The sequence below is a fragment of the Terrapene carolina genome, unplaced genomic scaffold (assembly GCF_002925995.2).
Source record: "Terrapene carolina triunguis isolate 2854851 unplaced genomic scaffold, T_m_triunguis-2.0 Scaffold42, whole genome shotgun sequence".
NCBI classification, from domain to species: Eukaryota; Metazoa; Chordata; order Testudines; family Emydidae; genus Terrapene; species Terrapene triunguis.
The window spans coordinates 20,827,119-20,839,399 of record NW_020664393.1 but is presented as its reverse complement, the minus strand read 5'-3'; the positions used below and the strand labels follow the sequence as shown (position 1 = coordinate 20,839,399).

The 12,281-nt window shown below is 47.3% G+C and overlaps 1 protein-coding gene across 1 annotated transcript in view; it reads right to left on the bottom strand.

Moving 5' to 3' along the window:
• Nucleotides 1-3,572: 3,572 nt before the first annotated feature.
• Nucleotides 3,573-12,281, bottom strand: part of RARS2 (arginyl-tRNA synthetase 2, mitochondrial) — a 59,272-nt gene continuing 50,563 nt past the window's right edge. Inside the window, exons 18-20 of the mRNA XM_024201826.3 lie at nt 9,949-10,023; nt 9,234-9,297; nt 3,573-3,715 (exon numbers count right to left, since the gene is read on the bottom strand). Coding sequence (XP_024057594.1) covers nt 3,629-3,715; nt 9,234-9,297; nt 9,949-10,023 — 226 coding nt within the window. The 3' untranslated portion in view covers nt 3,573-3,628. The remainder of the gene's footprint in view (nt 3,716-9,233; nt 9,298-9,948; nt 10,024-12,281) is intronic.

Here is a 12,281-nt window from a genome sequence, read left to right as displayed (position 1 = left end):
ATCATCTTGAATACCAACTGGTTGCTGAGCTCACACTCTCTTTAGGTAAATTAACTGATAATTGTAGCCTTACCTATTAGTAAGTCACAGAATCTGTGACTTTCATTGACCTCTGTGACAGTTTCTGCCCTGGGGCTGGAGCTCCCAGCCAGCCCTGCCCTCGCAGCTCTCAGTTCCCAACCTGGTGGGGGACCCTCAGCAGCTACCCAGCCCCAGTGGGCGGCCGGCGGGACCCCACGCACGTGCCCAGCCGCAGCAGGCACGCCCCACACCTGCCCAACTGCGGCCAGCGGCTGGAGGACTCTGCAGCTACCAGCTGCCCCGGGCAAGGGGACCCCACAGCAGCCCAGCCCCAGGGGCAGGGATACCCCGGAGCTCCCATGCACTGCAGCAGTGGGTGCTGAACCCACCTACTCCTTTTGTCAGGGATATTTTTAGTGAAAGTCAGGGACAGCTCAGGGGCTGCCATGAATTTTTATTTCCCGTGACCTGTCCCTGACTTTCACTAAAAATATCTGTGACAAAAACTTAGTCTTACTAATAGGATGAATGTGAGCAAGAGTGGACTGTTGAAAGGAAAAACCTACTCTCATAACTTCATCTGTATTGAGCATCCTTTAGTCGCTAAGTACAATTGTTGCTTTCAGCCATAGTGGAACACCTGTTACAATGTACAAGTACATTTTTCATTGAGTAACTTTTAAAATGTGAAGATGTTTGTATCTTTTATAAAACTATTGTAAAATGTCCCAATTTTGTTAGGAGTAATTTGTGAAACTAGTTCACTGATTACATGGGGGAACCACTAATAATAATCTCTTCGCATCTCCGTATTGGTGTCAAGTCAGGACGTGAGGTTTTTGGTTTGAGGCTGATGCATACTTTTTATCTATATTCCAAGTAGTTTTCTGTGCCATAGCACAGATTGAGCCGTTCTGCACAGCAGAGGGATGCATGTAAAACCTAGAAGTGTTTTCCTAAACTTTGTGTTTTGTTTGTTGAAGGGTGACTGAAACCTGCATAGGTTCAACAAATGCCTGAGAGGGCAAAACCACTGCTGTAGTTGATCCTCAATTCTTCGGAAGGTATCCATCAATACAGCCCATTTAGTCAATGCATTCGTAGAAAACATACACAGCAATTAATGGCTTTAGGGCACTTTGTACCATTTCATTTCTAGAAAACCAATGTTGGTACATTTATTCAGGTTAACTTTCATAATTGACTAAATTCTAGACCTGGCCATAGGTGATTAATGCTGCTGCTGTTTGAAAGCCTTAAAAGTCAAACATAGGAGGCTCGAGTCTAACTCACTCCCACTTACAAAATAACTGTTGAAATTCTACTTCATTGGTTGCTTTGTAATGAAACAGCTTAATGCGCAACCCATTACCTCCACCTTAGAGACATCAGCCTTTCGAAATCTGATCCACTTCAAAAAGGGTATTAAAAGCAGAAGGACCTGCCCCTCTCGTTTTTATTTTCACTGAGACCTTTTCCTATTCTTCAGAATTCGTCTCTAAGGTAAAGAAAACCCCCAACAAACAAAAGAAGATCAATTTAACTTGACTATAGAGGGGAAATAGCAAAACTGAATGTACACAAAGGACCTGATTTTGAGCTCTGGTCAAGTGTAGTGTCTGCACTGTGACCCTCAGCAGGCCTGGAAAATCCCCTGCAACTAGGTGTTGTCACTGCTATTAGGGAAGACTAAGAAACCCAGCCAGGGGTGTCCAAAGGATAGAAGGCAGTATCCAGGCTCTGAGGCATAGGTGGGGTGGCCTGTGGTGAGGGCAAGGGGGGAGGGGGAGGGGGTTGTCCTGGGCCCTGCAACCACTTAGGGACAGCTCTGCAGAGGTGCCCAGCCCCACCCCCTTTATGTTGCTGCATGCAGGCCCAGCCTCCCTCCTCCCCCCATGGTGATCTGCTGCTAGCTGCTCCCAGCAGATGTGCCTCATAGAAGGGACGTGTGTTCCCCACAGATTTCTTTGCTCCCATTTTTCTGTGGTGGAGCCAAGAAATCTGCAGAAGGTATCAATTCTACACCCCCCGCAGGGCATAGGATTCCCCCAGGAGTATACACATTAAGGCATTGGTTAGCAGTACACTTGGTTAAAACAACATGCTCAATGGAGGATAGAAAAGTAAATAATTAGCTCATTTGTTCCTCTTTCTCATTCCCTCTGGTGCTTGTCTTTCAACACTGACGAAATGTAGTGACAATTGAGCTGACTCATAAAACGAGAACTTTTTCCTTTACCCCTGCCTCTGAGGTGAATTTAGCAGCCGTGCGTCTCCATCCATTTTAAGCAGAGCGTTAAGAGCTAATCTGGCAGGTGTGGGGGCTGTACTTAGAATTAGTCTTCCAAGTACAAAGTGCTTGGATTTTATTCAGGAACCACAAACATAAATTCTGGCAAGGTCTCTTATTGCTAGTCATGAAATAGCAACAGGGTAATATGTTAGGCTCCCTTCCACTATCGTATTGTTTTATGGCACATCTGTTCCAAGGTTGCAGCTTGTGCTTAGTGGTATTATCCTTAGATTATGATGTGGTACTCATGCTAATGTTTCTTCATCTAAAAAACAAAACAAAACCACTTCTCAGAGCCATCTTTTCCTTTGAAACTGGGGAGAAGTCTCCTGGGGGGGGCGAAAGGAGGTTTGGCAGCTGGTCCAGGCCATATAGTTGAAGTGGGAAAGATCATAAAGGCAATGGGAAATCCAGAACAGCCTGTAACCAAACCATAGTTTGTGTGAACTGAATTGCAGCAGTAGATGAAGCATCTAGAGCTATTACACTATTAGGTTTAGATAAACTTCGATTTAATCACTAACAAGGGCTCAAGGTGGGTGGGAGAGTAAGTAACGTTGAACTGTGAAACAGGAGTGAAATAAACTGAAGGGAGGACATTTTTAGTGAGAGCAAGTGCAAGAGAAGGGACTCAAATGCTAGTGGACATGTGAGGGTGAAACACTGAATCTGTCTCAAAGAAAAAGCACCCTGCCCCACCAAAAAAACCCTACCTGATACCTTGCTTATCCTCCACTAACAGAATCACTGGATATAAATGAGAACTTGGGAGTTACAGAAGATGCCAATAAGGCCATATGTACATGGAGCGCTATGCTGACCCAGGTGTATGAAAAGAAAAGGGGAGACATCTATCCAGTAACCGAAAGCTCTTTTACATGTAGAGAGGAAATGGAAGTACTAGGATTGTAGATCTTAAGTGGAGGAGAGCCTTTGTTCAATGGGGTGTACAGTTCAATGGCAATTCTCTCAGGAAAAGGACAGATTAAGTGCTCCAAGCTGTTGTACCTATGCAAATATATGACCCTCCCTCATCGATAACAGGGATTACAGCCAACATTTTCAAACAGCTTGAAGCACTATCAAGGGTATAACATTATGAGTGGCAGTGAGACAGGGAAATGGACAATAGGGCTCTGTCCCATGAGAAGCTGTTCGTACACTGCCCTCAGCTTGAGGCACAGGAGAACACCAAAGACCAGACAAGAAGAGAGTTTGTAGGACTGAAGTAACAATGAGGGTCATAGCAGTGGCTGGATTCTCATTAAAAACTTTTACTAAGAAGCTTAATTTACATTGCAAGAGGCTTTTTTGTTACATTTGTGTGACAGGTGTGATTCCAAGAAGTTTCATTCCATTAGCTAGAACAGAACGTGCAGCCTGGAAGAGGCGGAGTCTTGCCTGCAAAATAAAAGTAACAATCAACTTATGCAGTCCCTCCATCTGAATAGCGGTTTATACTTACATGACCAAAGAGCATAGTCTCAAGGAAAGAGGTAGGAGGAAGCCTGTTAAAAATGAAGACAGCTACGTGTGTGTCATCTTTGTTTAAAAGGAGTCTGAGGATTACGGTTTGTCCAACACTATGAAGATACAAAGTGCCGAATACTAGTAGCAGCTCAAGGACTAGAGGAAGCCACTTTCATCCTCCGCCACAATAGCACTGAATAACTGATCGAAGGGTGAAAGTGGAGGAATTTATTCCCAATGTTGTAGAGACCATTCAAGCCAAAGTCAGACTCAGGTCTCTAGCCACATCCAGCCTGGACTCCCAGACCGAGGGAACAAGACCCTGCTGCAGAAAGCCTAGCACAGGAACGAGCAGAGTGGAGAGCTGCCATGGTGGAACACAAGACGATTGGTCTGGATCGGGGGGGCCAACCTGTGGCTCCGGAGCCGCATGTGGCTCTTCAGAGGTTAATATGTGGCCCCTTGCATAGGCACTGACTCCAGGGCTGGAGCTACAGATGCCAACTTTCCACTGTGCTGGGGGGTGCCCCCACTCCACCCCTCCCCCCAAGGCCCCTGCTCCTTCCCTGGAGCCTGCCATGCCCTCACTCCTCCCCCTCCCCCACAGAGCCTCCTGCACATGTGAAACAGCTGATTGCAGCAGGCGGGAGGCGCTGATTGGCAGGGCTGCCGGCAGGCGGGAGGCGCTGGGGGGTGGGAGCTGATGTGGGGTTGCTAATGTATTACTGTGGCTCTTTGGCAATGTACATTGGTAAATTCAGGCTCAGGTTGGCCACCCCTGGTCTGGATCCACAAAGGGACTCAGCTGTTGCAGTGCCTATCGTTTAGGCACCTCTGGAACAATAAGGGGATCTATAAAGCCTGAGTTAGATCCCTTGGCTCCTTGTACAAGGGGCGGAGGGGTGGGGATTGCCTCCCTTGTAACTTTTAGCCTAGTGATTAGCGCACTCACCCAGGGTGTGGGAGATCCAGGTTTGGTTCCCCACTCTGCTGGAGAGAAGGGATCTGAACAGGGATCTCCTACCTCTAAGGAGTGTGCCCAAACCACCAGGATATTCGAATATCTCCTGTTGAAGCCATTCCACTTGGTATAATTACTGAAAGAGTCACTGGGCCACAGAGACTGACTCCATAGACTGCTGGTTAGGGCACCCAGCTGAGAGGTGGGAGCTGCAGGGTCCAGTCCCCCTGCTTCAAATCACTCTTCTGCCAGGTGGAACAGCTTCACCAGAGGAGACTGAGCGAGGCCCCCCGCTCCCGAGCAGAATATCCCCTAAACTAGTGGGTAGGGCACTCAGAGGTGGGAGACCCCTATTTAAATTCCTTCTCCCCATCATGCAAAGGGATGAAGTGAACCTGGGTCTCCCACACCCCAGGTAAGTGCTCTAACCACTGGGGTAAGCGTTAGGGAGGCAGGTGGCACCTCCTCCACTGGTCAGATTTGGAACATGCAGCGAACATGCTACCGCATTAGAGCCCGTAAGAAGCCAGGCAGAGGAGTGCTGGTCTTCCCCGGCTTCATGGATTGCACTGACGCATAGGCATAAAATAGGCTGTGGATGCCCAGAGTGCAGCAGTAACTTCGGTGCCTGGAGGATTAGGCAGCAGTTGAGTGAGGGTTGTGTGGATAGCAGTGGCAGCTAATTCTGGGGGTTAGGTGCCTAAGTCCTTGAGTGGATCTGAGCCACAGCAACTGTCAGAAAAACAAGGAGTTCCAAGCAGCACACAGGTAAGACACATTCACCTTGTGGCCGCACTGGACCTTTGAGAAGCTGAGTATAGACATGTCCTCTCACCTTCCCGTGATCATTTATTTGGCGGACAGCCTAGCATATTCATATTTGGTTGCCGTAGCCGTGCTGGTCCCAGGATATTAGAGAGAAAAGGTGGGTGAAGTAATATTTTTTTTATTGCACCAACTTCTGTTGGAGAGACAGCTCTTGAGCTACACTGAGCTCTTCTTCAGGTCTGGGAAAGGTACTCAGAAGGCCTGTCTACACTAAAAATGTAAGTGGGGGGCTTTCAGCCTCCCACACTGCCCCCTTCAGTGGAAATGCTCCTGGTAAGGACATGCACCACCAACAGGAGAAGGATAACGTGGACATGAACTGCTGCAGTAATTACTGCAGTAGTTGTAAAATGACTTAACAGTCAGCAGGGAGCCAGGCTGGGCTGCTGCCTGGAGGCTCAGCGCTCCCCACGGAAAGCCCTGGTACTGCCTGGAGGCTCCCAGCTCCCTGCCGCCGGGAGCCCGGCTGCTTCCCTGGGCTCTCCACTCCCCACCGCCGCTGGGCTCCCGGGGGAGAGCTCTGCACTTAGAGTCTGGGCAGCTCCTGGTAGGGAGCCGGAAGCCTTGGGGCAGTCACTGGGCTCCCCCTTGGGAGCGGACTGGCTGGGAGCGGGGAGCTGAGCGGGCACATCCCGGCGGCTGCCGGGAGGCTCCTGGCTCCGTGTGGGGAGTCCAGCAGCTGCACCAAGGCTCAGAGCGGGGAGCATGGGCAGCAGCTGCATTGGGAGCAGGTACCTGGGGGGCAGCCGGGCTCTAGCTGGAGCCCCCCCATCTACCCCAGTGACAATGTGGTTTTCTGGTCAATTTCACAGCTCCCAGCACGGAGCCGTGAAATTGACAAGAATGACAGCCAACAGCGGCTGTAAGTAAGCAGCACACAGGTAAGACACACACACGGCTGTCCCTGTAGACACTGCATCACCCTAACTACACTGACATAAGCCCTATGCCTCATGGAGGTGGAGTTATTATGTCGGTGTAGTAGAGCACTTACTACAGCTTTGCTTCTGCAGGTGTGTGTACACTGGCATAATTACATTGATGTAAGCTGCCTTATGTAGACCTAACTGTAATGTAGACCAAGCCAGAGTGTCACAGCAAAATACAAGGTGGAACAAATTTTTTAGCCTAAGTAATTAACACATCTTCTAAGGGACCCGCAAGGTGAAGTGGCCTGTTAACACCCCTGCAGTCATGGGACAAGAAAGGGGGTATAGTGAGTTACAGATTGTTGTAATAAACCATAAATGCTGTGTCTTTATACAGTCTTTGATTTGTAGAGTCTAGCAAAGTTATGAATTCAAGCTCCCAGGCTTGTCTTTTGAAAGTGTTGTGCAGGTTTTCTTTGAGGATGAGGACTGAGAGGCAGAGATACAGTGATCGCTTTATGAAAAGTGTTCTCCCATGGGTGATAGGGTATTTTTGGTTGGAGCTTAAATTCAGAACTTGCTGAGTACCTTTCCCACAGTTGAATAAGAGCTCAATGTAGGTCAAAAGCTGGTCTCTTTCACCAACAGAAGTTGGTCCAATAAGAGATATTACCTCACCCATCTTGTCTTTAGGATAGTCACATTCTAGAAGATAATACCTGGATGTTCCATCTGTCCCATCCCCAGCTGTAGATCAAAGAAACCCCAACTACTTGTTGATGGAAGTTTCTCCACCACCTTCCCAATATTCCCCTACAATATTATCATCTGATGTAGTTGAGACATTACACAGTAAAGAATATTGATTTTTTTCTCAGCCCCAGTTCCTCCCTCCTCTACTGCTTCAGAATACTCAGTTTCTACCTGAAAGCCCAATTTTTTTAAGTCACTTATTGAACCTGGATTTATGGGTATGCATGTGTCTCCATACATCATCCATACTTCAGAGTCCCCCCCAAACCTCTCACCCCCAATGAAGTGTAAGAGGAAATCTAGAATCAGACAGAGCTAAAACTAAGTCAGAAAGATTAAAAAAGTCTGCTTGCATATTCTATTGATGTGGCTTAAAAAAAAAAAAAAAGCAGCAGCAAAACCACATCTCCAGTAGTGATACTTAACTGCACACAAATTAATATGCTCTATGCTGGCAAGACTTGCATAGCTTTTCATGCCCATAAAGAATGTGAACTGGTATATGGCTAATAGGTTGGTGAGAACAATATCAAATGTCACTTTGAAGGAACACCTGGCCCTGTAAAAGTTGCTGTTTTGCAAGGTGCGCAGAGAAGATGTACTTGTCCCTTTGCATTGTTGGACTTGTTCTCCAGTTCCCACAGGAGATGGAACAAGCTGCCAAAAGGCAGAAGTGTCTCTTCTTTGGCCATGTCCCACTTGCTCTGGGAATGAGCACTTTAAAAGCACAGCAACAGTAAGTGTTTGGGAGTGAGTGTTTGGAGACAAGGGGGAGGACCTAACTTTCACCACTCTTCAGAATTACAGGGAATCTGACCTCACTTCTATCAAAAAAGTCGTGCTAACTAAAAGGTGCATTTAAGTCAATGGAACTTTAAGCTCAACTATATGGAATATATTCTTTATAATCGTCTCACTGTTATTCTTCACAACAGAACATTGCAAAGCTCAACCCTGAAGAAAGAGTCATCATCAAAGGCAGATACGTAATTACTTTTCAAATCAGTACGAGAGAGAACAAAAGATGGTGTAATTAGAGTAGCATTTACTCAATAGTTAAGGGATCAGATCTCTCGCCCAAAGATTCACAGCCTTCTAATTTGCATCTAGGTGGAACTGCACAAAGCAGTCGACAGCCTGTGTTGGTAGAATAGCAGTATAGACAATTTGTATTGTGTAGGTGGAATTAGGGAGAGGAGGTTCAGTCACCTCACATATCTCTGTCCTCCCACTTACAGCTGAGGAAACCATCAGAAACTAACCAGAATGTTAAACACTCTCCAGAATATTAGGGAGAAGAAAATGAGATAGAAAGGGAACAATTGCTCTGAAGCAATTTTCTCTAAGTGGTGCTCACGGTCACATTGAAGAGGTCCAGAGAGAGCCCATGGTAGTCAGGGTGGGCTTGCAGCCATGAGTTCCTGCTCCTTCATTGAGAGGAAAAAAAAAAAAAAAAAAAAAGAAAAGGGCAGTTCTGCAGCTCAGAACTAGCCTTGCGCCATCCCTACAGTTAGTGTTTCCAAGAGCGCCTCTTAGGGTATGTCTACACTACAGGATTAATCCGAATTTAGATAATTCGAATTTGGGAAACAGCTTGTATAAATTCGATTGTGCGCGGCCACACTAAGCACATTAATTCGGTTTTTAACCACATTAATTCGGTGGTGTGCGGCCACACTACCCCATTACTTTAACCACAGTAATTCGGTGGTGTGCGGCCACACTAACTCTAATTCGAATTAACAAAATCGATTTAGGCGCTACTCCGCTCGTCGAGGTGGAGTACAGAAATCGATTTTAAGTGCCCTTTAATTCGAATTAACTGGCTCTGTAGTGTGGACGGGTGAAGGGTTAATTCGGATTAACGCAGCTAAATCCGAATTAAAGTCGCAGTGTAGACCAGGCCTTAGTTTCAACTGTTTGGAGAGTGAATAGGTGTGTCCTCCTAAGCAGTTGTTTGTCAGATAGACGATGTTTCTCTTAGGATACACAGCTCAGGTATATTGAATTATAGTCACACAGCAATAATGCACAGTACCTGGGCTAGTTCAGGGGCACTGCCTTTCACAGGCAGCGTTTTATGAGCCACAGCAGCAAGATGGCTGAAACAGAAAAGTGGATTAGAACCAACAATTCCCTTAAGAAGAGCAGTTACATGGGCTGCAGAAAGCAGCAGAACTAGGCGATCCACCCCCAACTACCAGACTAAGATCAATTTATAAGGGCCTTTGGGCAAACGGTCCTTTTCAGGACTGGATTATGAGTTTTATGTCTCACAGCTGCCTCATAAAAGAAGAAATTACTAGTTTGGCTTGCTGGTACATATATGGATTTTAGAAGTACATACTGGAAATATACAATAGGGACCAAAGGGTTATTTGGTCTGGGATACTATAACATTTTCAAGGGGACACTCACTCCTGTCTCAGTGATTACAAGTTTGATTTGTATTATCAAATTATTCTGCTTCAGTTATCCTCCTTTGTTTCTCCCTCTCCCCTCTTCCAAGAGAAGAGCCTGAGCCAAAACATTTAGATCTAGATCCAACCCTGTCCCATGTGCAAAGGGATGCAGATTTGGGGTTTTAGGTCTGTCCACAAGGGCTAGCTGTGGAGTTCAGATCTGGAACAGAGCACCCAGATGCCTGCAGGTTCTAGGTTTGCTTGTGCTGACTTGTGGATGTTACTGGAATTTGAGTCTAGTGAAACTGAGAATTAAAGCTGTTCAGCAATAGCAAATATTTTTTTCCTTACCTGAGTGTTAGGAGGTAGCTGACAATGTGCTTGGGCTGAAGATCTTCAGAGGATTTATACAGTACCTCATCGTATCTGGGGAGAAGGTAAGGGACAGTTCAGAGCTCAGCTTGCAATCACTAGAAAACTAACTAAAGTTCTTAAAACAGGAATAAAGAAAGTGACTGTAGCTGTTGCGAATAGCATCATCATCATACAGAAGTACATTTCAAACTTGCTGAATGAATACTGTAGATTTCAGAGCTCACAACAGGTGGTCAAGATAATAAATGGTGGCTCCTGGAATATTATGTTCTGCTTTAAATCTTATCGCTGATTGTGGGCCATTCTGAGAAGAAAAATCTACATTAAATGACCACTTGAGGCACTGTCATAAAGCAGTACCTTAAAGGATGTGGCCTTTTAATAAAGGGGACTCCGAATTTTCAACAGCTTAAGGGGACTCTCATAAAATGGCCACTAGTAGATACAACCAAAAAAGTGTGTTTTCAAAATACTGAAATACAATCAGCTGAGATGAAAAACAGTATTAAAACTCAAACATGTACAGAGCTGCAGAGATAAAATGTTCCCGAATAGTTCTGTTGAGTGCTTTCTCTGACAGGCTAGTAGGAATAATCCTGCACCTGACAGCTTTGATCTTCAAAGCAGGGTCCCCTCCAAAGCAGAACTATGAAAGAGGGTCTTCTGCCACTCTACTCTGATAGTGCATTCTTACAAAAGCAGAGCTTCCCTGGTAGTGTTATCTCTTGTGGTCAAGTTACAGCAAAACTGGGGAGTGGACACAGGGGGGGAGGACTCAGCAATCAGGAGACGTCTTAGAGGAACTGCACTTCTATGATTGCTCCACATTAACCTCCCATGCATGCAAACCCAAAATTGACTTATTTATTTTGTCCTACTGTAGCACTAAGAGCCGCAGTCATGGCCGAAGACTCCATTGTGCTAGGTGCTGTCTAAACACATGACGAAAAATGTTCCCTGCCCCAAAGAGCTCACAGCCTAATGCACGTGTGCGGCATCAGTGGCCCCGTGCAGGATCCTAAGGGAAACTTAGCAGCTGGCAGCTGCTAGCCTAGCCTCTTGTGTTGCCACAAGATGTGATTTTATTTTAAAAACAATAACACAGGTGCTGGTCTCATGAGTGATCAGTATTACATGCTGGTTTCCATTTAAAAAGTGCTTAAGAACACCATGAGCTGTGTGGCAAGGCACCTCCTTCATCTTGCCAGACTTAGCACTTCCCCCTCTGGCAATGGCGGGCCTGAGGTAAATCAGCCCCACTCTGGGAAGTGTTTGCCTCCCCCTTCTGTGTTCCTTTGGCCGTGTTTCCAGGGTAGGCCTAAGGGGTGATCCTCCACCAAACAAAAGGGAAACCATCTTGTAAGCACAAAACCAAAGGGAGATACCTTTCCCTGCCTCCTCACTGGGGCAGGCGTCATCCTGTTGCTTGCCCCAGGATATCAGTCCTTCCCCTAGCAGGCACTCAGGTTTGGCTGTTCCCCTAAGGGAAGGAGCACAGTCTCTCAGCCTGGAGAAGCTTATTTCCCTGCTACCAGTAGCCTGGCAGTTTCTTTCTCTCTCCCGCCTTCTCTCTCCCCAGAGGAGGTTTTTTTTTTTTTTTTTTTTTTTTTTTTAAAAGGTCTCAGGCAGCCCTTAATTAGATTCAAGTGTCCCTAATTGACCTGAGGTAACCCCTTCTTAGCTTTACTCCTGGGGGATTTCTGCACCAATGCAGGAGCGCAGAATTCATATGGCCCACTTTTTTCTGTGCCCCCCGCACAGCAAAATGAAAAAAAAAATCTGCTGGGGCACACGCGCCTCTTCCCCAGCAGTCCAGACAGCGCGTCTGTTCCAGCGTGTCCGGAGCAGCCTCAGAGACAGGGGAGAGGGGCTGGGTGTGCGGGCCTGCGTGATCACCGGGGTGGGGCTGAGCGTATGTGCGTGCCAGTGTTACTCCTAGGGGAATCTGCAGAATGATAGAAGACCCTTGAAATCCTAAAATGATACCCCCTCCAGCCCCCTGCCGTGAGCCACTCGGGGCAGAGGGCTGTGAGCACCCCCACAACCTCAGCCCACACCCTCTGCCCTGACCCCTGCGCCCCCCCACACCCCTCAGCCCCATGCCCTCACTCCTGCACCCCCAGCCCCCTGCCCTGACTCCTGCACCCCCCCCCACACACACCAGCCCTCTGCCCTGACCCCTGCACCCCCCAACATACACCAACCCTCTGCCCTGACCCCTGCACCCCCCTCACACGCCCCAGCCCTCTGCCCTAACCCCTGCTCTCCCTCCCAGGACCCTGGCCTGGATCCTTGCACCCCCCACACAT